The sequence below is a fragment of the Chelonia mydas genome, chromosome 2, assembly GCF_015237465.2.
Source record: "Chelonia mydas isolate rCheMyd1 chromosome 2, rCheMyd1.pri.v2, whole genome shotgun sequence".
NCBI classification, from domain to species: Eukaryota; Metazoa; Chordata; order Testudines; family Cheloniidae; genus Chelonia; species Chelonia mydas.
The window spans coordinates 246233287-246258185 of record NC_057850.1 but is presented as its reverse complement, the minus strand read 5'-3'; the positions used below and the strand labels follow the sequence as shown (position 1 = coordinate 246258185).

Genomic DNA, 24899 nt, shown 5'->3' with positions numbered 1-24899 from the left:
CCCAACCAGAGTATTAGGTGAAAACATGTTAGTTGCCCTCATACACATAGCTTGCAGATCAGGGGGCAAAATTACTTAGGGTAGTCAAACCTAAAGAGGACTGTGAGAGACTTCAAAGGAACTTAATGGTAGATGAAAGTGCAGCACACTGGCTGATGAAACTCAGTGTTTACAAATGCAAAGTTTTCCACATTGGAAGGAATAATCTGAACTACTCATACACATGTGGCTGGTCTATAAATTAATTGGAACAACTTACAAAAGTTGTTGGGATCATTATGAATAGTTAAACAAAAAACCTGCTCAATGTAAAACAGTCAAAATAGCAAACAAAACATTACGATGCATAAAGAATGAAACAGAAGATATTTCAAATATGATGCTATTATATAACCCAGTACTGGAGCGCTACTGGACTTTCTAGGTTTGGAGACAGCTGCAGGGTCTCTGCTGCAGGTTGCAGCTTTCCCAAGCAGCAATAGGTTGAAATTAACAAAATTAGTCAGTTTCACGGCTGCTATTCAGAATGGTTTGGGCACCTGTGAAAATGTAAAGAATCATGTCAGTTTCATGCTACTGCTTGGGAAAAGCTATGAACCACAGCAGCCGATGTAAACAGTGGTGTGTTCAGAGAGGAAGAAAAAAAGCAAAAAAGCAGCAGCCTTGGTTTAAGGGCCCAGTAGCAGACACACTCTCCCCCATTCAGGAGCCAAGAATCTGGGGAGGAATCGAACAATGGAGATCCTACATTCCCTCAGCAGCCAGAAGACTCTAGGATTGAGGTAGAAGGAGAAAAAGAAAGCTTCTCATTTCTAAGAGAAATATGGGGCAATTGGGCTTCAAATCTAATAGCCAGACATTTATATGAAAAGAAACCCCCAACCACACCAGAACCCACGAACAGAATCCTAGTAGAAATCTCCAAAGCCTCCACTTCTCAGCAGTTTGGGAGGGGTGTGGGTGCGTGTCATGCACACACACACATTCTTCATGGAAGTCTGCCTTCTCATTGTCTGTGCTAACCTAACAACAGACTCAGGGCTTGTCTACACAGGGAGTTATTATTCCAGAATAGCTATTCCTGACAAGATTGCCTCATTCTGAATTATCTTAACCTACAGTGATTAAACTAATATAGAATAAGAGCATCCACACATTGAGTTAATCAGGAATAGCTATTCTGGAATGTAATTGCCTTTGTAGATGCTCCCTTAGCCTTTTAGCTAATAATTGTTTCGTAAATATTTTAAACCCTGTTTGTATGGACAAAGGCTAATTTCTTTTACTAACACATGAGAGAAACAGACAATTTAAAAATCCAGGTCCTTTCCCATATATCAATATTCAGTTTATTTTAAGGGGAGTGGAGAAGAGATCTCAATTCAGACTCAGCAACTCACAAAATCAAGTCCTATGATCAGATTTCAGATGTTTACAGAACAGAGTAATATTTTAAAATGGAGATAATGAGCAAGTTAACATGCCACCTACTGATCTCTTCATAATTGATTGAAATAGAAAAGCAAGCAGACCACTATTATACCTATGTCTTTATGCTGTTCCAGACATTGTTAAAATGGATAGAAATTCATCATTTAATTCTTTATCTGTATGGGCCAAATTCTGTTCTCTTCTATACTGCTTAAAATCCAGAGCATGGCCCACTGCCATTCAGGATGGAATAATACTGCTGCTTTAGGCCTAGTCTATTCCTAAAACTTAGAGAGGTTCTACACTTAAACGTTAGAGCATGATGAAAAGTCTTCAGTGAAGATGCTACCTAAGCCAACAGGAGGGCTTCTCCCAGGAGTAGGTACTCCGCCTCTCTGAGAGGCGGTAGCTATGTTGACAGGAGAAAGCCTCCCATCAACGTAGTGCTGTGTACACAGGGGGTTAAATCATTAACACTACATCGCTCCCAGGGGTGTGGATTTTTCACACCTGTGAGCAACATAGTTATACCGATGTAAATTCATAGTGCAGACATGGCTTTAAATTGACCTAGCTTTGTCACTCTGGGCTGTGAAAAAGTTATACCCTTAAGAGTCATAGTGAAGATGACTTACAAAGCCCTGCTGTAGACACCGCTAGAGGAATTCTTCCATCAACCTAAATACTGCCCTCAAAGGGGTGTAAGAAAAACCCCTTCTACTGCTGTAGGAAGTGTCTATAGATTTGCCATTGTAGAGCTTGTAGTGTAGACCTTTGAGAAGACAGAAGCTATCAAGAGTGTTTCATATAATTCTCCCACACAGAGCAAAAATTGGCATCAAGGTGGACAACGAGAATACAATACATTGCATAATGGTAGTTAGCTTGGGAAGGATATTTTGATTGAGGGCAGTGAGTATGTCTACACTGCGTTTTAAAAACGCACAGCAGCGAGTCTCAGAGCTCAGGTCTACAGACTTGGGCTCGCGCTACTGCACTAACAACAGCTGTGTAGACATTTGGACTTGGGCTGGAGCTCAGGTTCTGAAACCCACTCAGGCTCCCCAGGCTTCAGAGCCTGAGCTCCAGCCCAGGTTGGAACATCTACACCATTGTTTTTAGCGCCACAGCACAAGCCTGAGCCTGTACACCCGGACTCTGTGACTCACTGCCATGGGTTTTAAAATGCAGCATACACATACCTAGGAAGGCTAATGTCTGCTCCTAGTCAAGGGCTATGTTGAGAAACCATAAATGGTGACCCAAACTTCCAGCTGCTAAACCTGTACCCTCTACCACAAAACCCAGTGAGCTCAAAAACATGCTCAGTAGAGTAGCTTGACCTGTTATGTTCCTGCCCCACAGAGCAATCTGAATCAATATCCATCCCAACAGCAGAACCGACCCAAATCCCTGACAACAAACCAAGATGCCAGTCACATTTATTGAGTCCTCCCACTCATCCATGTTCCAACCAGAAATAGAATACCACCAAAAAGCACTAGAATGAACCAATGGAAAAAATTCAAATCATAGAGGAAAGGAGAAAAACAATCATGGTTTCCTCCACTCAAGTAGTGACATACATTCATTAGAAGCCCTCCTGAAACACAGACTTTACTGTTCAGACGATTTCATTTCAGCACATGCAGTATTGTGTAAGTGGTTGCACACTCCTCAGTTAAAAGAGAAGAACAAGCTCTTCTTGCTTGCTCACTGTCAACTAGAAAATTAAGGTACAATTCACTACCCAAACACTTTAACACAAAGTTAAGGTTGACCAATAGTACCTTTTACTGTTCCCCAAAGTCAAGTGCACCTCTGCTTAAACGTCTGAAAAGCTGGACATACCACATTATAGCGCATACCAGCCCCACCATAAAAAGCCACTGGCAAGATACTGTTTCAGCCAGGGCTGCCCTGTGGCTACAACAGGGAATGACAATGTAAACGAGCCTCCTCATGTAGTATGTTGTGCCCCACATAACTGTATTCATTCCTTTGTCTGCATGCACTCCAACTGCCCTATACTGTGTTAGGAACAGCCATACTGACCGGTACAGGGATTACTTGCGAGATGTGGTAATGTTCTGCGTTCAGATATGAAGAGAGAGATATCTGCATCCAAATGGATCACTAAGTCCAGGTGCACACAACATTCTGCAATAGCATGTGGCACTGAAGTTAACCTTACCTCGGTGTTAATTAAGTTTTTAGGCAGTTAATTTCTTTTGGCTTTTTGAAGAAGGAGGTAGTGGGGGTCAGGGGCAATGGGAGTCTTCCTGGGAACTCTTCATTGCCATTCTGCTACCAGCTGTACTCCTCCTGGCCAACTTTATGCTCCCCCTGCCCAGTAGTAGAGGAGCAGCAGGGAGGAAGGGAGGTGGTAACCAGTGGGCTGTGAGGAACACATCTCTTAGCGGAAGGCAGACAGGGGATATGGAGGGGAGTCCCAGGCTCTGTACTCCACTTTGGGGTCTAGAGTTAGCAAGGAGGATTCTGCAGAACCCTCTAAAACACAGGAAGATTGCAGAGACGTGAAGTGTCCCATTCATATCAATGGGATGTGCTCAGATAAATCAGAACATCTTATGGAGATGAAAAGCCTGACACAATACCTCTGAGACGTATAAACTGACCCATTCAACTCAATGGATGTCCTTCTTTCCCAAAGTCTCCTCCAGCCCCCATTGTGCAAGCAACTTGCAAGACAATTTTGCTATCAATGAGAATTTTAGAACAATTTGCTTATTAAAAGCAGTTTATTTCTGGGAAGAGGAGGAGTTAGAGTATACCCGAGGAACCCACTGATCAAATGACACCAGCTTCCGCCATTATCTCGAATCCTGGCCCTAATGTATCGTAGAAATATTATGGTGGGATATAGCACCACGACAGTTAAGGCTGCACCAGGATTTCCATTTTAACAGGGGGTGGAAAAGGTCTGCAAACTGTATTTTGGGTTGTATTATCATTTTAAAATGCTCATTGGAGTTTGCGCAATGCTTTATTTTTCTATAGCAGTTTGTTGGGTGGGGCAGATATTATTTGATGTTTACAATGGCTGTTCTAAAAAGGCTCATGTGACACTTTTTTGGTGTCTGACTTGCCTTCAGATCCCTTTTTCACACAGACACCATAGCACTTTGAACGATGAACTAGATAAGTGTGAATCTTTGGTTTGTGTAGATTGGGTGAATTATTGTAGAAATTTGAAATAGAATCAGAGGACTGGAGGGGACCTCCTCGAGAGGTCTTCTAGTCTAGTCCCCTGCACTCAAGGCAGGACTAAATAGTACCTAAACCATCCCAGAGAGGTGTTTGTCTAACCTGCTCTTAAAAATCTCCAATGATTCCAAACTACCCTAGGCAATTTATTCCAGTGCTTAACTACCCTAACAGGGAGTTTTTCCTATTGTCCAACCTAAACCGCCCTTGCTACAATTTAAGACCACTGCTTCTTGTCCTATGCTCAGAGGTTAAGGAGAAAAATGTTTTTCCCTCCTCCTAATAACAACCTTTTATGTACTTGAAAACTACTATCATGTACCTTCTCAGTCTTCTCTTCTCCACACTAAACAAACCCAGTTATTTTAATTTTCCCTCATAGGTCATGTTTTCTAGACCTTTAATCATTTTTGTTGCTCTTCTCTGGACTTTCTCCAATTTGTTCACATCTTTCCTGAAATGTGGCGCTGGATACAATACCCCAGTTGAGGCCTAATCAGCACGAAGTAGAGAGGAAGAATTACTTCTTGTGTACAGCTTATTCCTGCTAATACATCCCAGAATTATGGTTGCTTTTTTTGCCACACTGATACAGTGTTGACTCATATTTAGCTTGTTATCCACTACGACCCCCAGATTCCTTTCTGCAGTACTCCTTGCTAGACAGTCATTTCCCATTTTGTATGTGTGCAACTGATTGTTTCTTCCTAAGTGGAGTACTTTGCACTTGTCCCTATTGAATTTCATCCTATTTACTTCAGATCATTTCTCCAGTTTGTCCAGATCTTTTAATCCTATCCTCCAAAGCACTTGCAACCTCTCCCAGCTTGGTATCGTCCGCAAATTTTATAAGTGTACTCTCTGTGCCATTATCTAAATCACTGATGAAGATATTGAACAGAACTGGATGAAGAAGCAATGCCTGTGAGACCCCACTCAATATGCCCTTCCAACTTGACTGTGAACTACTGGTAACTACTCTCTGGGAACAATTTACCAACCAGTTACGCACCCACCTTATCGTAGCTCCATCTAGGCTTTATCTCCTAGTTTGTTTATCAGAAGGTCATGTGAGAGAGTCTCAAGAGCCTTACTAAGTCAAGATATATCACATCTACCCCACCCCCACATCCACAAGGCTTGCTGCCCTGCCAAAGAAAGCTATTAGGTAGGTTTGACATGATTTGTTCTTGATAAATCTATGCCGACTGTTACTTACCATCTTATCTTTTAGGTGTCTGCAAATTGATTGCTTAATTAATTGCTCCATTATCTTTCCAGGTACTGAAGTTAAACTGACTGGTCTGTAATTGCCCAGGTTGTCCTTATTCCCCTTTTTATAAATCAGCACTATATTTGCCCTTTTCCAGTCCTCTGGAATCCCACCCATCTTTCGTGACTTTTTGAAGACAATCACTGATGGCTCAGTTATCTCCGCAGTCAGCTCCTTGAGTATTCCATGATGTATTTTATCAGGCCCTGGTCTATATATCTTCTGCATTTGTTTTTCCTGATAGAACTCTAAGTTTGATTTAATACTATGAAATGGAATATTTTGGAAAAATAGGATTTCACAGCATCATCAGTATTAGGCCTGGTCTACATTATACGGCTTGGTCGAGGGAAGGCAGCTTACATCAAGTTAGCTGTGGATGTGTCTTCATTTAAGTTTGTCTCCCAACGACGTACGTGACCCACTACTCCAACTTAACGCCACTGTAGCATATCCGGTGAACACACTAAGCCGATGGAGAGAGCTCTCCCATCATCTTAATAATTCCACCTCTACGAGAGGTGATAACTATGTCGGTGTGAGAAGCTCTCCTGCTGACATAGAGCAGTCTACACAGGAGATTACGGTCAGTATTACTACGTCACTCATGGATGTGGATTTTTCACAACCCTGAGCCATAGTTATACTGAAGTAAGCATGCAGTGTAGACCAAGTCTAAGGGTATGTCTAAACTGGCAAGTTTCTGTGCAACTTTTATTAAAGCATTGGAATTAAACCGCTGTTGCATGTCCATACTGTGCTCCTGTGCAGAGTCATTATGTGGCAGGTTTCAGCTCAAGGTAAATTTTCAAAGCTCAATTACAAATGTTCAAAAAATAGAAGATGTATATAATGAAACCAATGAGGCGCCCTAAATAGACGGGGTGCTATCAGACCACTGGTTTTAAATAAAGCAAATTGCAAGCTCGGAAATAGAAAAGTTATCCTGAGGCCATCTACAGTTATTCTTCAAGCTCTGCCGGAATAGATTTTTTTTAACCCTTAAGCAAGAGTGGAACAACAGTGAGAAATCTAGGCTGATTTAAGAGATGAGTGGCAAAATGGAAAAGGTCTGAGGACTATTTCTAAAGATGTTTTGCAGCTCAAAGCACATGGTTCATGTGTGTAAACAAAACTCCATCTCTAAACAGACGAAAATACAGTGAAAAAAGAAGTGCACTGTCTACATATGACAAGTGGGGTTGGTAATCTTGCCTATTATTAAGGTCCCCTGACACTTCCCATTATGAGACCCTATTTTCTGTTGCTTACAAAACTTGTCAAATTTTAACCATTGCAGCTGAAATTTTCCATGTCTAGTATCTGCCTCAGTCTGGTTTTTGTTTTTTGTGGGGTTCTTTTTTTTTGGGGGGGGGGGGAGGGAGGGGGAGGAGAGGAAGCACAGTAGAGGTGGTGGAAATTCAGCCATTTCCAAGAATTAAGTTAGGGAAAATATGCTGTTGGGCACTGGTTAAAAATACTGATGACCTTTTCCTTGAAATGCACGAGTGCCCCCATGCTTTGGAAAACAGATTTGAAATTTAACCCGGGGGGTGGGGGGGGTGTCTTTGCCATCCCTGTGAAAATCTACTGAACCATGGCCAGATTGCAAAGAGCAGTTTTCAAAGGCCTATTTGTACATGCTCCATAGAGACTTGCTAGGGCTTATCAGCTAAAATCTCTGAAGAGTCTGTCCCCACTAAGCAAGTTTGAGCTTCTCACAACTCCTAGTGCTGACCAAACTGTGCATGAGACACCCCCATGTAGTGACTGAGTATGCGCCATCCCCACAGAGTGACTGAGCATGCTCCCTCCAGCCCAAGGCCATCAGGGCTCAGAAGGACTTTCTCTGCAATTGCAGCTCACGGCTGCCCTGGACCGAGGTGGTGCCAGGCACTGGAACTGAGAGCATGGAGCCTGTCTCTTTCTGTACTTTCAATGAGCCATGTGCTTGGAAAACATGCAATGTGGAGGAGGAAACCATCTGATTCAAACGCAGAGGGCACAAAAGTCAGGCTGGGGGGGCAAGGGGAAGGAGTAGATTGGGACTGGTGAGACCAGGAGCTGAGGGATGGAGATGCGGGGTGCGATACTAGACTAGCTGGGCAGGGAGATCGGGGGACAGGAGGGGGTGTGGGGGAAGGAGAGGACAAGTTGGGACTTGTTGCACAAGGGGACTGAGACTGGGAATGAGGGGCAGGGATGGGAAGGGAGGAGAGGCTGGGACTGTTTGGGTGATGGTAGCCAGCGAGAGAAATGAGGGGGGTGACTGTAGACCAGTTGGCTGGGGAAGGGGAATACTGAGATCCAACAAGGAGCTGGCAGAAGTGGAAAAACACTGGGACTGGATGGACAAGGACAGCGGGGCAGCGTCTAAGGAAAGGTGTGTGTGTTTGTGGGGGGAAGGACTAGTCTGGGGCTAGGAGCCAATGAGTGGGGGGGGGGAGGGAAAGGGGAAGAGACAGATAAGATGAGAAACAGGGTCAGAGGAATTGGGACTGGCTGGGCAAGGAGACTGGGACTGGGATGAGAAGCCTGAAGAGTGGAGACTGGGAAAGGAAGGAAAATTTGACTGGGACAAGGCGCCACAAATGATGGAGACAGGACTGGGACAGGGTAGAATGGGCCAAACTTGGGGGCATGAGGAACAGGCAGAGGAGTAACTATTAATAGAATGATGTCGGACTGGAGGCAGGTCTCCAGTCACGTTCCACAGGGATCTGTCCTGGGTCTGGTGTTGTTTAACATCTTTATTAATGACCTGGATGGAGGTATAAAGAGTATACAGTAACTCCTCACTTAACGTTGTAGTTAATGCAACTGTAAGTGAAACAATATTAAACAAATCCAATTTTCCATAAGATTTAATGTGAATGCGGGGAATTGGGTTCCAAGGAAATTTTGGGGGGGCAGACAAATGGCATTATATACTGTACTGTACTGTGGTTGGGAAGTGCCCCTGGCTTACCCCACACAGGCACAGCCCGCTGCAGGCAAGGACGCTAGGAAGCACCTTTGCAGCAGTAGTGCCAGCCTACCCGGAGAAGAACAGGTGCTGACTTTGCTGGGGGATGCTCCAGGCCCGCCTCTTCCCATCCCTGCTCCATTCCAGGCCCACCTCTTCCCACCCCCACTCCACCTCCTCTCTGGAGCACACCGCATCCCCGCTCCTTCCCTGCCCCCAGAAGGTCCTAAGCTCTGCCAAACAGCTGTTTGGCGGGCTTAGGACTTTCTGGGAGGGAGGGGGGAGGAGTGGAGACGCGGTGCTTCCCCGCTCCTCCCCCTCCCTCCCAGAAAGTCTTAAGCGCAGCCAAACACCTGTTTGGTGGTGGGGGAAGCGCTGGGAGGGTGGGGGAGGAGGCAGAGAAGAGGAACTTGTGCAATGCTCCCTTGTAAAGTTGCTGCTCTTCCACGAAAATCTTACATGCAGCGTATAGAGCAGGCAACCAAATGACATTAAAAGGGAGCATTGCACAACTTTAAACGAGCATGTTCCCCAATTGAGCAGTGACGTAACATTGAAACCATGTTAAGCGGGAGGACGTTAAGTGAGGAGTTACTGTACTGATCAAGTTTGCAGGTGACACAAAGCTAGAAGGGAGTAGCCAATACTTTGGAAGATAGAGCTGAAATTCAGAGGGATCTTGAAAAATTGGAGAACTGGGCTCTAGACAACAAAATGAAATTCACCAAAGACAAACGTAAGGTGCTACACATAGGGAAGAAAAACCAAATGCACAAATACAGAATGGAGAAAAAATGGCTTGGCAGCAGCATTGCTGAGAAGGATCTGGGAGTTGTAGTGGATCACAACCTCGACGTGAGTCAGCAATGTGATGTTGTTGAAAAAAAAAACAAATGCAATTTTAGGTTTCATTAAAAGAGGCATAGCATGCACGTCACAGGAGGTGATAGTACCGCTCTACTCAGCAATGATTAGGCCTCAGCTGGAGTACTGTGTCCAATTTTGGTCACAAAGGAATAGAAAGGATGTAGAGAAACTGGAAAGGATCCAGAAATGAATGACAAGATGATCAAAAGGATGGAATGCGAGCCATATAAGCAAAGGCTGAAGGAACTGGATATGTTTAGTTTGGAAAAGAGAAGATTAAGGAGGGACATGATAGCAGTCTTCCCATACCTGAAAGGCTGCCATAAAAAAGATGGAGAAAAGTTGTTCTCTCTTGCCACAGAGGGCAGGACAAGAGGCAATGGGTTCAAACTACAGCACAGCAGATTTAAATTAAATATTAGGAAAAACTTCCTAACTGAGAACAGTAGGACAATGGAGTAGACTGCCGAGGGAGGTTACTGAAGCTTCTTCACAGAAGGTTTTCAAAGGGAGGCTGGCTAGCTATTTGTCCTGGATGGTTTGGACGCAGCAACTCCTGCATCTTGGCAGGGGGTTAGACTAGATGACCCTTGCGGTCCCTTCCAACCCTTTGAGTCTGTGTCTCCACTAAAGCACACTTCCCTCCAGAACCTGGAATGGATTCCTGAGTTTCACCATTCCTCTTCTGCCAGCAAATATCCATGAAACTCCCTGACAAACTGTGTCTCACCCCCTCCGATGGTTCACACAGAGAATGACAACCTATTATTACTGTCAGTTACACTGATAGCTCAAGTGGCAGAGGTTTATGCAGTAGATCTAAAGGTTCCGACCCTCCTGATGAACCATGTGGGTGTCAATACGCTGCCATATGATGGAATTTATGTCCTTTCAGTTTGCTTTAAAAAAAAAATAATCTAGGAAATTACACACACAAAAACCAAGTTAAAAGAAGGTTTCTAAGGTTGCAAAGCCAAGCACTCAAAAGTTAGGAAATGCCAGAATTAAAATTGCCTGAGCAACGATTACTTAGCACCTTATAGGTATGCTATCATGGTACAGTCTTTAGTTACATGATCATATACTAATTTTTCCACAGGCCTCAGGCCTCATTCAGTGCCCAATATGGACCTGTTCAGGGGAGGAATCATGGTTGTGTACTAAAGGCAGATGTTACCTGTAGGATACCTGCTTCATTTATTACAGAAGTTGGAAGGTATGCAGTGAATGAGACAGGGCTGCAGGGAGAGAAAGGAAGGTCTAATGGTTATGGCAGCTGCACACTGCCCCATGTAACTGGAGTCTATCGCTGCCTCTACCACAGAGTTCCTATGTGAGGTTAGTCAAGTCACTTAAGCCAAAATGTTCACAGGTGGCCACAAATTCGGTGTTTCTCATTTTCTTGGGTGCCCAATTTCAGAACCTGAGATCTAGTTTGCAGAAGTGCTGAGCACTCACAGCTACATCTAAGTCAATGGGAGCTGTTCTTTACACATAAAAAGTGCTATATAATGTTAGGTTTCAGAGTAGCAGCTGTGTTAGTCTGTATTCGCAAAAAGAAAAGGAGTACTTGTGGCACCTTAGAGACTAACAAATTTATTTGAGCATAAGCTTTCGTGAGCTACAGCTCACTTCATCGGAAGGTGCTCTAAAAAATCAGGTCCTAGTCATCTCAGATTGGGCACCTAATATTAGTGGATACTTTTGACCTTAATCCCTTTGGGCCTAGTCTGCCGTCTGTAAAATGGAGTTAACAACAATAACCCCTCATTTCCTGCTGCTCACAAACCGGGAAGAATTACTAGGGGAAGCAAAAGTGGATGGGAACCTGGGAGGCAGTGACCATGAAATTGTTGAGTTCAGGATCCTGACACAAGGAAGAAAGGAGAGCAGCAGAATACGGACCCTGGACTTCAGAAAAGCAGACTTTGACAACCTCAGGGAACTGATGGGCAGGATCCCCTGGGAGAAGAACATGAGGGGGAAAAGGAGTCCAGAAGAGCTGGCTGTATTTTAAAGAATCCTTATTGAGGTCACAAGAACAAATCATCCCGATGTGTAGAAAGAATAGTAAATATGGCAGGCGACAAGCTTGGCTTAACAGTGAAATCCTTGCTGATCTTAAACACAAAAAAGCAGCTTACAAGAAGTGGAAGACTGGACAAATGACCAGGGAGGAGTATAAAAATATTGCTCAGGCATGCAGGAGTGAAATCAGGAAGGCCAAATCACACCTGGAGTTGCAGCTAGCAAGAGATGTTAAGAGTAACAAGAAGGGTTTCTTCAGGTATGTTAGCAACAAGAAGAAAGTCAAGGAAAGTGTGGGCCCCTTACTGAATGAGGGAGGCAACCTAGTGACAGAGGATGTGGAAAAAGCTAATGTACTCAATGCTTTTTTTGCCTCTGTCTTCACGAACAAGGTCAGCTCCCAGACTACTGCACTGGGCAGCACAGCATGGGGAGGAGGTGATCAGCCCTCTCTGGAGAGAGAAGTGGTTTGGGACTATTTAGAAAAGCTGGACAAGCACAAGTCTATGGGGCCAGATGCACTGCATCCAGGAGTGCTAAAGGAATTGGCGGATGTGATTGCAGAGCCATTGGCCATTATCTTTGAAAACTCATGGCGATCGTGGGAGGTCCCGGATGACTGGAAAAAGGCTAATGTAGTGCCCATCTTTAAAAAAAGGGAAGGAGGAGGATCTGGGGAACTACAGGCCAGTCAGCCTCACCTCAGTCCCTAGAAAAAATCATGGAGCAGGTCCTCAAGGAATCAATTCTGAAGCAATTAGAGGAGAAGAAAGTGATTAGGAACAGTCACCATGGATTCAACAAGGGCAAGTCGTGCCTGACTAATCTAATTGCCTTCTATGACAAGATAGCTGGCTCTGTGGATGAGGGAAAAGCAGTGGACGTGTTATTCCTTGACTTTAGCAAAGCTTTTGATATGGTCTCCCGCAGTATTCTTGTCAGCAAGTTAAAGAAGTATGGGCTGGATGAATGGACTATAAGGTGGATAGAAAGTTGGCTAGATTGTCGGGCTCAACGGGTAGCGATTAATGGCTCCATGTCTAGTTGGCAGCCGGTATCAAGCGGAGTGCCCCAAGGGTCAGTCCTGGGGCCGGTTTTGTTCAATATCTTCATTAATGTTCTGGAGGATGGTGTGGACTGCACCCTCAGCAAGTTTACAGATGACACTAAACTCGGAGGAGTGGTAGATATGCTGGAGGGTAGGGATAGGACACAGAGGGACCCAAAGTAGAGGATTGGGCCAAAAGAAATCTGATGAGGTTCAACAAGGACAAGTGCAGAGTCCTGCACTTAGGACAGAAGAATCCCATGCATTGCTACAGACTAGGGACCGAATGGCTCGGCAGCAGTTCTGCAGAAAAGGACCTAGGGGTTACAGTGGACGAGAAGCTGGATATGAGTCAACAGTGTGCCCTTGTTGCCAAGAAGACTAACAGCATTTTGGGCTGTAGAAGTAGGGGCACTGCCAGCAGATTGAGGGATGTGATGGTTCCCCTCTATTCGACATTGGTGAGGCTTCATCTGGAGTACTGTGTCCAGGTTTGGGCCCCACACTACAAGAAGGATGTGGACAAATTGGAAAGCATCCAGCAGAGGACAACAAAAATTATTAGGGGGCTGGAGCACATGACTTATGAGGAAAGGCTGAGGGAACTGGGATTATTTAGTCTGCGGAAGAGAAGAATGAGAAGGGGATTTGATAGCCGCTTTCAACTACCTGAAAGGAGGTTCCAAAGAGGATGGATCTAGACTTCTTCTCAGTGGTAGCAGATGACAGAACAAGGAGTCATGGTCTCAAGTTGCAGTTGGGGAGGTTTAGGCTGGATATTAGGAAAAACTTTTTCACTGGGAAGGTGGTGAAGCACTGGAATGGGTTACCTAGGGAGGTGGGGGAATCTCCTTCCTTTGAGGTTTTTAAGGTCAGGCTTGACAAAGCCCTGGCTGGGATGATTTAGTTGAGGATTGGTCCTGCTTTGAGCAGGGATTGGACTAGATGACCTCCTGAGGTCCCTTCCAACCTTGATATTCTATGATTCTATGTAGTGAATACGATGTTATTATTCAATATTTGTGAAGAACTCAGACTACAGTGGTGTGCACCATAGAAAAGCCCACGAAGAAATTAATAATTCTGTCTTCAGAACAGGGTTTGAATAGTGTACAGTAAATAAGGCTTAGGCCCACACATTGATCATCTAATTAAAGTCTGTATCATAACTAAGTATAAGATCAGGTCACGGAGGTCATAGATTCTGTGACTTCCAGAGACCTCCATGACAATTTCCACTTCAGCCCCGGAGCAGTGGCGCTGGAGCTGTCAGCGGGTTCCGGAGCTCCCAGCCACCATCACAACAGGTGCTGGACTCTGCGTCCTACGCCACATCATCCTCCCCCACTCAGGCTTTCGTTGTCCCCCTCCGCCTCTCCCCACCCTCCCCCCACCTTTATTTTTAGGAAAAGTCACAGACAGGTCACGGGCTTCCGTGAATTTTTGTTTCTTGCCCGTGACCTGTCTGTTATTTTTAGTAAAAGTTATGGTGACAAAATCTTTGCCTAAATCATACTACATCTGCACAAGGAAGCCCAATTAAGGTTGTGCAGGCAACCTTAATTCTAGTATTTCGTAATTTCTGAGTGCTTGACTTAGCAAACATAACAATATTCTTTTTAAACACATTTTTTGTGTATGTAACATTAAATACAGCTTATCCACAACTGTTTGAAGATTTAATTTCTCCTGACAATCCCTGTGGAGGGCTATTCTGTCTAGGTAACCTAATCTCTGTGCCTTGTAGAGAACTCCTTGTAGCACTCAGTGGAGAAAGGAATGAAGAAAGAAATTTTAACGTTCTACCTGTGAAGACCAAAAAGTTAAGGAACTCTGCTGCTGTTTTAATCAGGCACCTTATTTTCTCTGTACACACATACTACATATACAGCTGATGTTCAGTAACCAACCACATCTCCTTTGTGAAATAAAGCAGTGCCTAAATGTGCCCTTTCCAATTTCTGTTTCTTTATGCCTTTTGTAATATTGCCACTACCTGGTTTACAATGGCGTGCCCACACTCGGAAGGGGCCCTGGCACCTAGACCTTGGCCCTAACCCCCTTCCCTTCCCCCACTCCGCCTGTGCTCTGCCTTGAGGCCCCAACCCTGCTCAGCCTCTTCCCCCAAAAGTTCCTGCTTGCTGCTTGCTCCTCTCAGACCCCTCCCCTCCTTGCTCCTCTCCGTCCCCTGCCCTCCCATGAGAGGGTGCGGAGTGCAGGTGGAGTGGGGTACAGGGCCACGGTCCAGGTGCAGGAGCCCACAAAAGATTAATCTGGCCCCGAGTATTGCTAATACTGCAAGTTCAATCATCATGAGACAAACAAATATTGAGAAAGTTGGCAGCACCGCTTTTGTCAGTGCCATGACTCCATCTCTGCTTGATCTTACTGCCCTATAAGAGATCAATAATCCACGCATTTCTGAGCACAGATGCCTCTCACTCTCTTCAGCCTACTTCAGCTCAGCATGACTTCTGATGCTACTTTTTTATTTTGGTGTCTCCAGGACTCTACTTTCTGAGTTTTAATCTTAACACTGTTACCACTCCTTTCTCCATTTCTTATTCACAACTAGTAGTTCACTCTCTCCTGGACTCACATGTGTGTGAGCATACACACAAACACACTTTCTGCTGGGTAGTTCCATTAAGGTTACAACCTTGGCTCTATTCTCCAGCATCACCCTCAGAGATGTCCGAGTTAGCCTCAAACTTAGGAGAGATCAGAGAGAAGTACAAGAAAAAAAAAGCTTTGGATATCAGCTGCATAAAAGTAATACTGATACTCCCTGACTACACTGTAACTTCTTTTCTCCTAAATGCTTCAAAGATTAAAGTCAGAAATCCTGAAGGCATCCATTACCCCAGACTTTGTCTACTTTCACTTTACCCTTGTCACTAAGCGTATCTCCCACCTGCAGAACAATGCCAATGTTTTGGCACTACTTCGACATTGCCCTTGCTGCTACTTTTTCACGCTCTGATCAATTTCTGCCTTCTCTGTTACAATACTTTCTTCCATGGTTTCCCTGACACCTCAAATTTCTAAGCTTTAGGAGGGGTATAAATGTTTCCTACAGGAAAAAAAAATAATCTGGATGAAACTTCAAAACTGCCCTCCTAGTTTTCAAGTTTCCATGGATTCACAATCCACCCTAACCCCTCTGACCTTATATTCTCCTTCTCCCTAAATCTTGGCATGTTTTCTCTCTGCATGCTGGGACACTACAGAATTGAGGGTCAATATTTACTGTATTCAGCTTCATCTATCCGGAATTCTTTCTAACAGAAAGGAGTGGAGCCACTCAAAAGCTATTCCCTCCAACCCTGCCAGGAAGAGGTGTCACCACCACTCATGGACAATGATATAGAAGACAGATAAAAAACAGCAGTTTTTCTTTAGTTGTGCATTGATTTTAGATGGGTGCAGGATTAGATTAAGCAATAAAAATAAACTGACATTTGATTTTTGTCCACTGCCAGGAGGAGACCACACAATTTTGCCGTCAATGCAATATCCATACTACATCCAGGCCTAAAACCAAACTATCTGGGATCAAGGAAACCTGCAGACTCCAGATACTTGCCTTGCCAGCACCTTCTCAATACATTTTTCCCCCCTAAAAAAAGATCTGAGAAAAACTCTCCAGCTACTGCCCTATCAGTATCATGAGATGGTTTCTTGAGCAAGGTTATAAGATTCTCCTCTCTCTCTCTCTCATACCCACACACACACTTTTCATTTTTATTGATATATCAGTGTAGCTCCCAAGATATTTCCCTTCTAACAGAAGTTTGTGACCATGTAAAATCTGTGAAGGTGGGCAAGGTAGGCAATTAAGACATTAGCCTTCTGTATCTGGGGCACAGGTGTAAACTCTGACAAGGTGGAAGTGAAATGAGTTTGGTTATTTTTAATCCAAGTCTGTCAAAAACATATAACCATATCATAAAGGCTCCTTAAACTAATATGACACCTTCTGCAACAAACAGAGGCCGACTATTGGGCTAACTAGCTGTGTTGAAGGCTTGGCTAGAGGAGTATTGCCAGAGTTCCATGACATTGTTCCAGTGATGCCTGCCCATGATAGGCCTTGTTCTTGCTACTGTCATATGACTGTTACTGTTATTGGCACTAGTAATTTACAGGTACCCAAAATGTAGGAAAAAAGTAAAATACAGTTAACATTTATTTGCATGTTAGAGACTCCGAAAAGTAAAAGTAGGATTATGGCATACAAGATAAAATTAAAAAAAAAAAAAAAAAAAAGATCCCTAAAAATGTAGAAAAATATCCTCTGAAACCTTTGTAGTACTGTTAGACTATTGTTATATATAACACACGTTTTATTTCTCACCAGAAAGGCTTTACTAGTGGATGTAGTGTATCTGCTTGTATACAACCCCCCAAACTTTTACATTTAAATAGTTAATATTTTGCAATTCTGAATTTTTCCTGTGTTGTGTGATAACGGAGGATGACACTTAAGAAACATGCTTTTCCACCCCCAGTTCCCTGCAGACTAATTAAATCATCAGTCTCAAATATAGCAGCTGCCAACAAGGTTTCTGCTAATGCTTTAAAGCACCAGCACTGTCCCAAGCCTGTTCCCCCAGCATTCTCTGAACCATTACTCAACTCTTAGCCCTTCCCCCACCACTGACTCAGCACCCATCTGTCACTTACTAACCTGGTTTTGGCTTCAACACCAATGGAGGCAGTGGAGCTTGCAGACTCCTCAGATACGGAGCGCTGAAGAATTGGTGTTAGCTGCTTGTTGCTGTCCACTTCGGCTTGGGCATCCTCCTCTGCAGATTGTTCTTTGACTTCTGTTTCACAAGAAAGAAAACGGCTAAGATTCCATTTGTGTGGCTATAAAAATCACTGTTTACATTTTCCCCTTTAATGTAAATGTTTTCAAATAGGTTAGTCAGAGTAATAACTCTATTAGAAAAGAAATATTTAAGTAGGGAAGTATCGTTCCTCTTCACATCTACCTAAAGTGAGAACTTTAATATCTGCCTAAAGTCTGTATAATGGCTCAAAAATGAAATAATGGGAGTCCATAATTGTCGTCCTTGGACATAAAAATATGTTCTCTCTAATTGACACCTTTTTCATATTTGAGTGTTGGTACTTAAGCAGTTTGTGCAAGAAAAAAAGATGTGTTTCCCCTAAGCAGGGAGAGGAATTGTCAAGTGTGGATGGGTAAATATTTTATGACACAAAAATCTATGTTAAAAAAATGTTACTTAAAGTTCAAAATCAAGTGCTTGAAAGTTAGGAAATGCCAGATTCACAGTTGCCCATGTACCTTTAATTCTTCCCCCTTGTGTTTCCATCCCATGCTCTGAATGAGGCAGGGGTCCTATGGAAAAATAGCATCTTAAAAATGAGAGGCTGGAAGAGACCTCAAGAGGTCATCATGCCAAGCCCCCAACACTGAGGCCAGGACCAAGTAAACCTAGACCATCCCTGACAGGTGTTTGTCCAGCCTGTTTTTAAAACCCTTCAGTGATGGGAATTCCACAACCTCCTTTGAAAGCGGTAAAGCGTAGAGCTTAAGTACCCGTATAGTTAAAAAGCTTTTCCTAATAGCTAACCTAAATCTCCCTTGCTGCAATTTAACCCCATTACTTCTTGTCCTACCTGCAGTGGACATGGAGAACAATTCACCATCCTCCTCTTTATAACAGCCCGGGGAGGCAGTGAAGGCAAGCAGGGGCACAGGCCCCCCCCAGTAATCATCCAGGACACAGAACTTCTCTACCCCAGTGCTGCGGAGGCAGGGAAGATAAAGCTCCTGCTGGGACTGAGGCGAGGGCCATGTGAAGGGAGGGAAGATCGGGCCAGGGCCAGGTGGAGAGAGAGAGGGAAGATCGAGCTTGTCCTGGGGCGGGTCAGGAGAGGAGAAAGTGAGCTCCCCACATGGCTGGCAGCAAGGGGGGGCAGTGAGTTTCTGTCCCCCCCAAAAAAGGGGTCAAATGTAAATTCCTGTGCATGCCCCTGTAACAGCCCTTAACACAGGGGTAGCCAACCTGTGGCTCCGGAGCCACATGCGGCTCTTCAGAAGTTAACATGCAGCTCCTCACAGAGGCACTGACTCGGACGGTGGAGCTACAGGGGCCAACTTTCCAATGTGCCGGGGGTGCTCACTGCTCAACCCCTGGGTCTGCCCCCACTCCACCCCTTCCCGCCCCTCCCCTGAACCTGCTATGCCCTCACTCCTCCGTCTCCAAGTCTCCTGCACCCACAAAACAGCTGATCAGGAGGTACGGGGAAGGATGGGGAGGCGCTCATTGGCAGGCCTGCCCATGGAAGGGAGGCGGGGAGCAGATTGGGGGCTGCTGACATATTACTGTGGCTCTTTGGCAATGTACATTGGTAAATTCTGGCCCCTTCTCAGGCTCAGGTTGGCCACCCCTGCCTTAACACATATGAAGACCTGTTATCAGGTCCTCACTCAGTCTTCTTTTCTCAAGACTACACATGCTCAGGTTTTTTTTTTTTAAACTTTTCCTCATAGGTCAAGTTTTCTAAACCTTTTATCATTTCTGCTCTCTCCTCTGGACTGTCTCCAATTTGTCCTCACCTCTCCTAAAAGCGTGGTGCCCAGAACTGGACACCGTACTCCAGTTGAAGCCTCACCAATGCCAAGTAGAAGCAGGACAATTACCTCCCGTGTTTCCCATACAACCATCCTGTTAATACATCACAGGATGGTATTAACCTTTTTTTGCAACTGCATCATACCATTGACTCACATATAACTATAACGCCCAGGTCCTTTTCAGCAGTATTCCTGCCTACTGACTTATTCCCAATTTTGTGGTTGTGCATTTGATTTCTCCTTCCCAAGTGAAGTACTTTGTACTTGTCTTTATTGAATTTCATCTTGTTACTCTCAGAACAATTCTCTAATAGTCTTTAATTACATCATCACAGTCTGTCATTATGCATACACATAAGGAGGCCAAACTGAGGTTGTGTGGCAATCAAATCTGGCATTTCCTAACTTTCAAGTGCTTGACTTTGGAACCTGAATAACCGTTTTCAATAAGAAGTCTCTCTGTGTGTAATCTCAGAGTTTTTATTATAATAATTATTTTTAAAGAAAAGGTAAAAAAAAATCTATTATGTACAAGTGTAACATTCCTCTGCCCCTAGGAATCACCAGCAGAGTCTGAACTGGAACACTTTAGCACCATAGCACAGACTGTTACTATGTGAGCTAATGACTGACTCCTTTCGCTGTCAGCAGGACAAGGCTACAGCAGAACCACAAAGATATCAGCATCAGCATTATGGACTGACCCGCCAATCGGACACCATGTGAAACCAGAAGTAACCAATGAGGCAGCAGCAGAGACCAAACAAACAAAAAACAAAAATGCAAATACTGTTCTGTACAGTGCCTGTATCGCATCTTAACGGTAGGCACTTCTGGGCTGCCTGTCCTCACCCCATCCCTCCTGTGGGGCTGCCACTTGCAGCTAAGAGGTGAAGATGCTGGGGCTGCCAGCCCAAGGCAGCCAAAGCCGGAAGAGTAGGAGCAACGCTGGGTTCTGTGCTGCTTTCAGCCTCCCCCACCCCCTTCCCTCCCCGGCCAGGAGGGGGAGACGCTGTTTTCACACATACCCTTCCCCAGCCAGGAGAAGGATGCACTATTGGAAGCTACCTGTGCTGAGGAGCGAAATCGGCTGCTGCTGGGCTTTGTTCAGAGTTACAGACAACCTCCATTCTTGAGGTGTCTGTAACTTTGAGGTTCTTCTGTACTTTCCCAGAGTGGGAGGATGGGTCTGGGGGTCCCTCCCTCTGCACTGAAATCATTTTTAACACTAGCTCTGCCAAATCTGAATGGAATTTCATGGGAGGAAGAAAAGGTACTTCTGTTGCCCCAGGGAATTCCCCCTGCTGAAATCAAAGGCCAGATGCAAAAAATGGAGACGAGAGGATTCTTGGGTATAGGGACTTTTCTACTGTATGTTTATAGCGTGCCTAAGCACAATGGTCCCCTAATCTGGTTGGGGTTTCTGGGTGCTACTGTAATTCAAATAAATAAAAATAATAATGGCAGCAATGCACTTTGACCTCGCACAGACAAAAGCTACAGATTAAGTATGGAGGCAAGTCACTTATCAACAGGATCTACATAATGCTTAGATAAAATTTAACAATTTGCAAGTTGGGGAGGCAGAAGTCACCTGAACCATCTGATTTCAGTTAACTGCTCATCATGGTAATTGTGCTCTCCTGACACACTTTTTATTAGACTTCAGGTTGAAAGGACAAATTATAGGTTTTACAAAATTATGAAGTTCACTGGAAAGTTTTCATGTGGGAAAAATCTTTAAGGTCCATTATAAAAGGGCTTTAATATACCACAGTGTTCAGAACCCTCCCCTCAGAGAGTTGCTTTTACTCCGCCTGCCATAACAGAACAGACTAGTCACTCCTTACACAAAAACAAAAAAAAAAGTTAAGTTTTGACAGAATTTATCATGCAAGATTTTTAGTTAGTGTATTATCAACGGCTCTGCTATGTATCTCTCATTGTAGCTCTCATTCGTGTTTTTCACATTTGTTGTTTTCAAATTATGCTGTTTCTTCCTCCTATGCGTGCTCCCTAGATACAGAGACAAGAGTCTTGAGGGCCATGGTTTGAGCCAAGCAGGCCTTCTGGGGAATTCCTGCACTCAAAGCCAGTTCTCCCTGTCCTCCATGCCACTTCTAGGGGAGCGGGTCCCTTGGGGCTGTACTGTGCAATATGGAGGAGGAGGAAGAAATGAACGATGGCTGGAAAGCTACTAACTGACAAAACATTTCTTTGTGGGAGTATAGTGATTAAAAGGTATCTTCTGATGTTATATTACTAACCTCCCTTCTTCTGGATGTCAGGGACCCAAGAGAGAAAACAGGAGGTGCTTCTCTGGAGGCTGCCTGAGTAAGCTCACAGCAAAGTAGATATATTTTACACATGCAGAACCCTTTAAAGGCAGACTTTTCAGCACCATCCCAACTACTACCTTTGCCTTTTAAAAAAACAAAAAACAAAAACAAACCCCCCGAGCTGGGGAACAAAACAAAGAAAAAGATCTGTATTCTGAAAGTTTACTTTTGACTAATATTTTTTAAAAATGTAATGTTAAAAATATTCCAATTGAAAGTATTGTAAAGCCTCTACAAAAAAAGAAACATTTAAAAACTTGTTAAATAATGTTTAATAATAATAATAGAGTGTTTAAATAATTTTTTTAACAGTTTAAGAATAAAAGTTTTATTACTGTTTAGATGAGCACTGAATTGTTAATAAATACAGGCGCAGGTGGCTGTTCTCAGGCCTACATGCAGCCAGTACAGAACAGGTAGAAACAGCCTGATGGGATAAAGCCAATGCAGTCTGAGCTGCCAGACCTGTCACTGAAGGGTAGACAGAAGCACTGGACAGATTACAGCAGGAGCGCTAACGGTACTCTTGAACTGCAGTGCTCTCACTTGCTGTCCACACTGGCTGTGACTTGCTGCAGGAAACAATGATGGCAAGACTTTTTCAAAACAAGTGTGACTGTGACAGCGATATGAATACCTATGCATGGTTGCAAGAAGTTGTGTTTAGGGCAAGGTGTTTTACAGGCATGCTAGAGGATTACAATACTGTTAGTAATACTCCAAATGCTCTAGGGTAAACAAGCTGTTTGACAGGTGAAGATGGTGTAGCAGCAGTAGTGACAAGGATTCCTGATGGTGAATTTAAAATGTGAGCACCTGGAAACAGGAAGTTAAGGTGGCACCCAGTGACCAAGCAACTCTCCATGGAACACCAGCAAGCATTCTGGGCACTGAGAAACCACTGCACTAAATCCCAGTATATTAGTGTGCATGGATGGGGACATGTTTGCTGATAGCTACTGCTATATTTGAGTTTGAAAAGTAGTTTCTAGCCAAGGAAATTTCAAACTTTTTTTTTTTTTTTTTTAAAGAGCACAGTTAATGGGGTGCGGTGCAGGGGTTAAAGATCAAAACTTGGCATGAATGGTCCTCTGTGAGGACCAATTTTTGTTTAACAAAGGAATGCCTTTTTATTTCAAGGAAATGCTTGAAATTTGTGAATATTTATTCACAGAATCCTAGAATATCAGGGTTGGAAGGGACCTCAGGAGGTCATCTAGTCCAACCCCCTGCTCAAAGCAGGACCAATTCCCAATTTTTGCCCCAAATGGCCCCCTCAAGGATTGAACTCACAACCCTGGGTTTAGCAGGCCAATGCTCAAACCACTGAGCTATCCCTCCCCCCACATTATTCAGACACAGCAACAAACAATTAAATCTACAAGCACATCTGCAACCATTTTTCTTGAAGGACTGCTAATACTAAGTTTTCATTTTTTTAAAATAGCCTAAATTTCTCCTCCCCCCCCCCATTGGAAAAACATAGCTTTCGCTCACAATGTATAATAATGTACTATTGCCCTGTTAATCCAGCATAGCAGTATGAATTAACTAACTTTATTTGGAAATGAAAAATTATTTCTCCATTTATGTGCATTTAAATTTGTAAGCTTTAATATATTGTATTAAAATATATGTTTGCATTTAACAAACACACACATTATTTAGCCAGCAATACAGCATACCTTAGTGTAAATTTCCCACCAGTCATGAAATAAAACTTTCTTCTCTGTTTCACACCACTCAAACTATAGTTTAGTTTTTGGTAGATCCTAAGCACAAATTTTCATCTTGTGCAAATCCGTTGATCCCAGCAAGGTGAAGTTTTTAGGATTCTTTTCCAAATACATATTTGGATACCTTGTAATTATATATTTTTATTATTCATATGCTTGCTTAAAACAGCACTGGAATAAAGAAAAAAGGTTCCAACTATCCACTTTCAGATTTTGTTTATACTTTGATGAATGACTAGAACATGTCAACTTCATTAAAAATAATCCATTAAAAACTCATCCATTTAACCCTCACCCATAACAAGTTAAATTTAACAACAAACATTTTGTCCAAACCATGGGAACAGCCACAGGCACTAGGATGGCTCCCCAGTTTGCCAAACCCTTCATGGGCCACCTTGAGGAAGAATTTCTGGACAAATGCACCACAAAGTTTATGACACATCTGAGATACATCAATGATATTTTCATCCTCTGAACAGAAAAACTCCCTCACAGATTTCCACCACAACTTCAACAACCACCACAAATCCATTAAACTCTCTGTAGAACGCTCCCACAGTAGCATCAACTTCCTGGATACCACCATCAGCTTCAAGAATGGAACCCTGTGACTACTATATAAAAGAAACCTACAGATCACCGCACCTATCTTCACAGATCCAGTAATCACACCAAAAATGTGTTATCGACGGCCAGGTGCTCAGATACCACAGAATATGCTCTGAAGAGGAAGTCCGGGATATACACTTAACACACTTAAAATTGCCTTCACCAAACAAGGACACTTCACCAGAGAAGTAAATCGCATCATGGAATAAGACACCCAAATACCTCAAGAGAATCTGCTTCAATATGGAAATAAATCCCCCTCCAACTGCACAACCCTAGCTGTCACTTTCCACCTCACACTGGAACCCAAATGGGGCATCAAACAATTACAACCCATATTCAATGGGGATCACATCCTGAAATAAATCTTTCCCTCTCTTCTGACCTTCAAACAACCCCAAAGCCCCTCTAAGCACATCAGAAGCAAGCTCCCCACAGATTAGGATACACCACCTCAAAGCGGTACCAGACCCTGCCAGAACAACAGATGCAAAACCTGTAGACAATCTCCCCTGCTATGATGATCAACACTTCCGACAACACACCTTTCAAGATCTATGGGTCCTACACATGCCTATCACAACATTTAGTATACCTCATCCAGTGCAATAAATTCCCCAACAACTATGTGGGTGAATCCAGACAATCCCTGCAATCTCAAATGAACTCTCACAGGAAAATGATGAGACAAAAACACCCTATTCACCTGTGGATGAACTTTTCACAAAATGATCACTCTATAACTGATCTCTCAATCGTCAT

The 24899-nt window shown here is 43.6% G+C and overlaps 1 protein-coding gene across 27 annotated transcripts in view; it reads right to left on the bottom strand.

The window, feature by feature from the left end:
* The window catches only part of KMT2C (lysine methyltransferase 2C), a 327313-nt gene that overhangs the window by 209499 nt on the left and 92915 nt on the right, over positions 1 to 24899 (bottom strand). For all 27 annotated transcript variants that reach the window (XM_043541583.1, XM_043541577.1, XM_043541582.1 and 24 more), the window contains one exon: positions 17531 to 17669. In XM_043541583.1, the coding sequence (XP_043397518.1) occupies positions 17531 to 17669 (139 nt within the window). The remainder of the gene's footprint in view (positions 1 to 17530; positions 17670 to 24899) is intronic.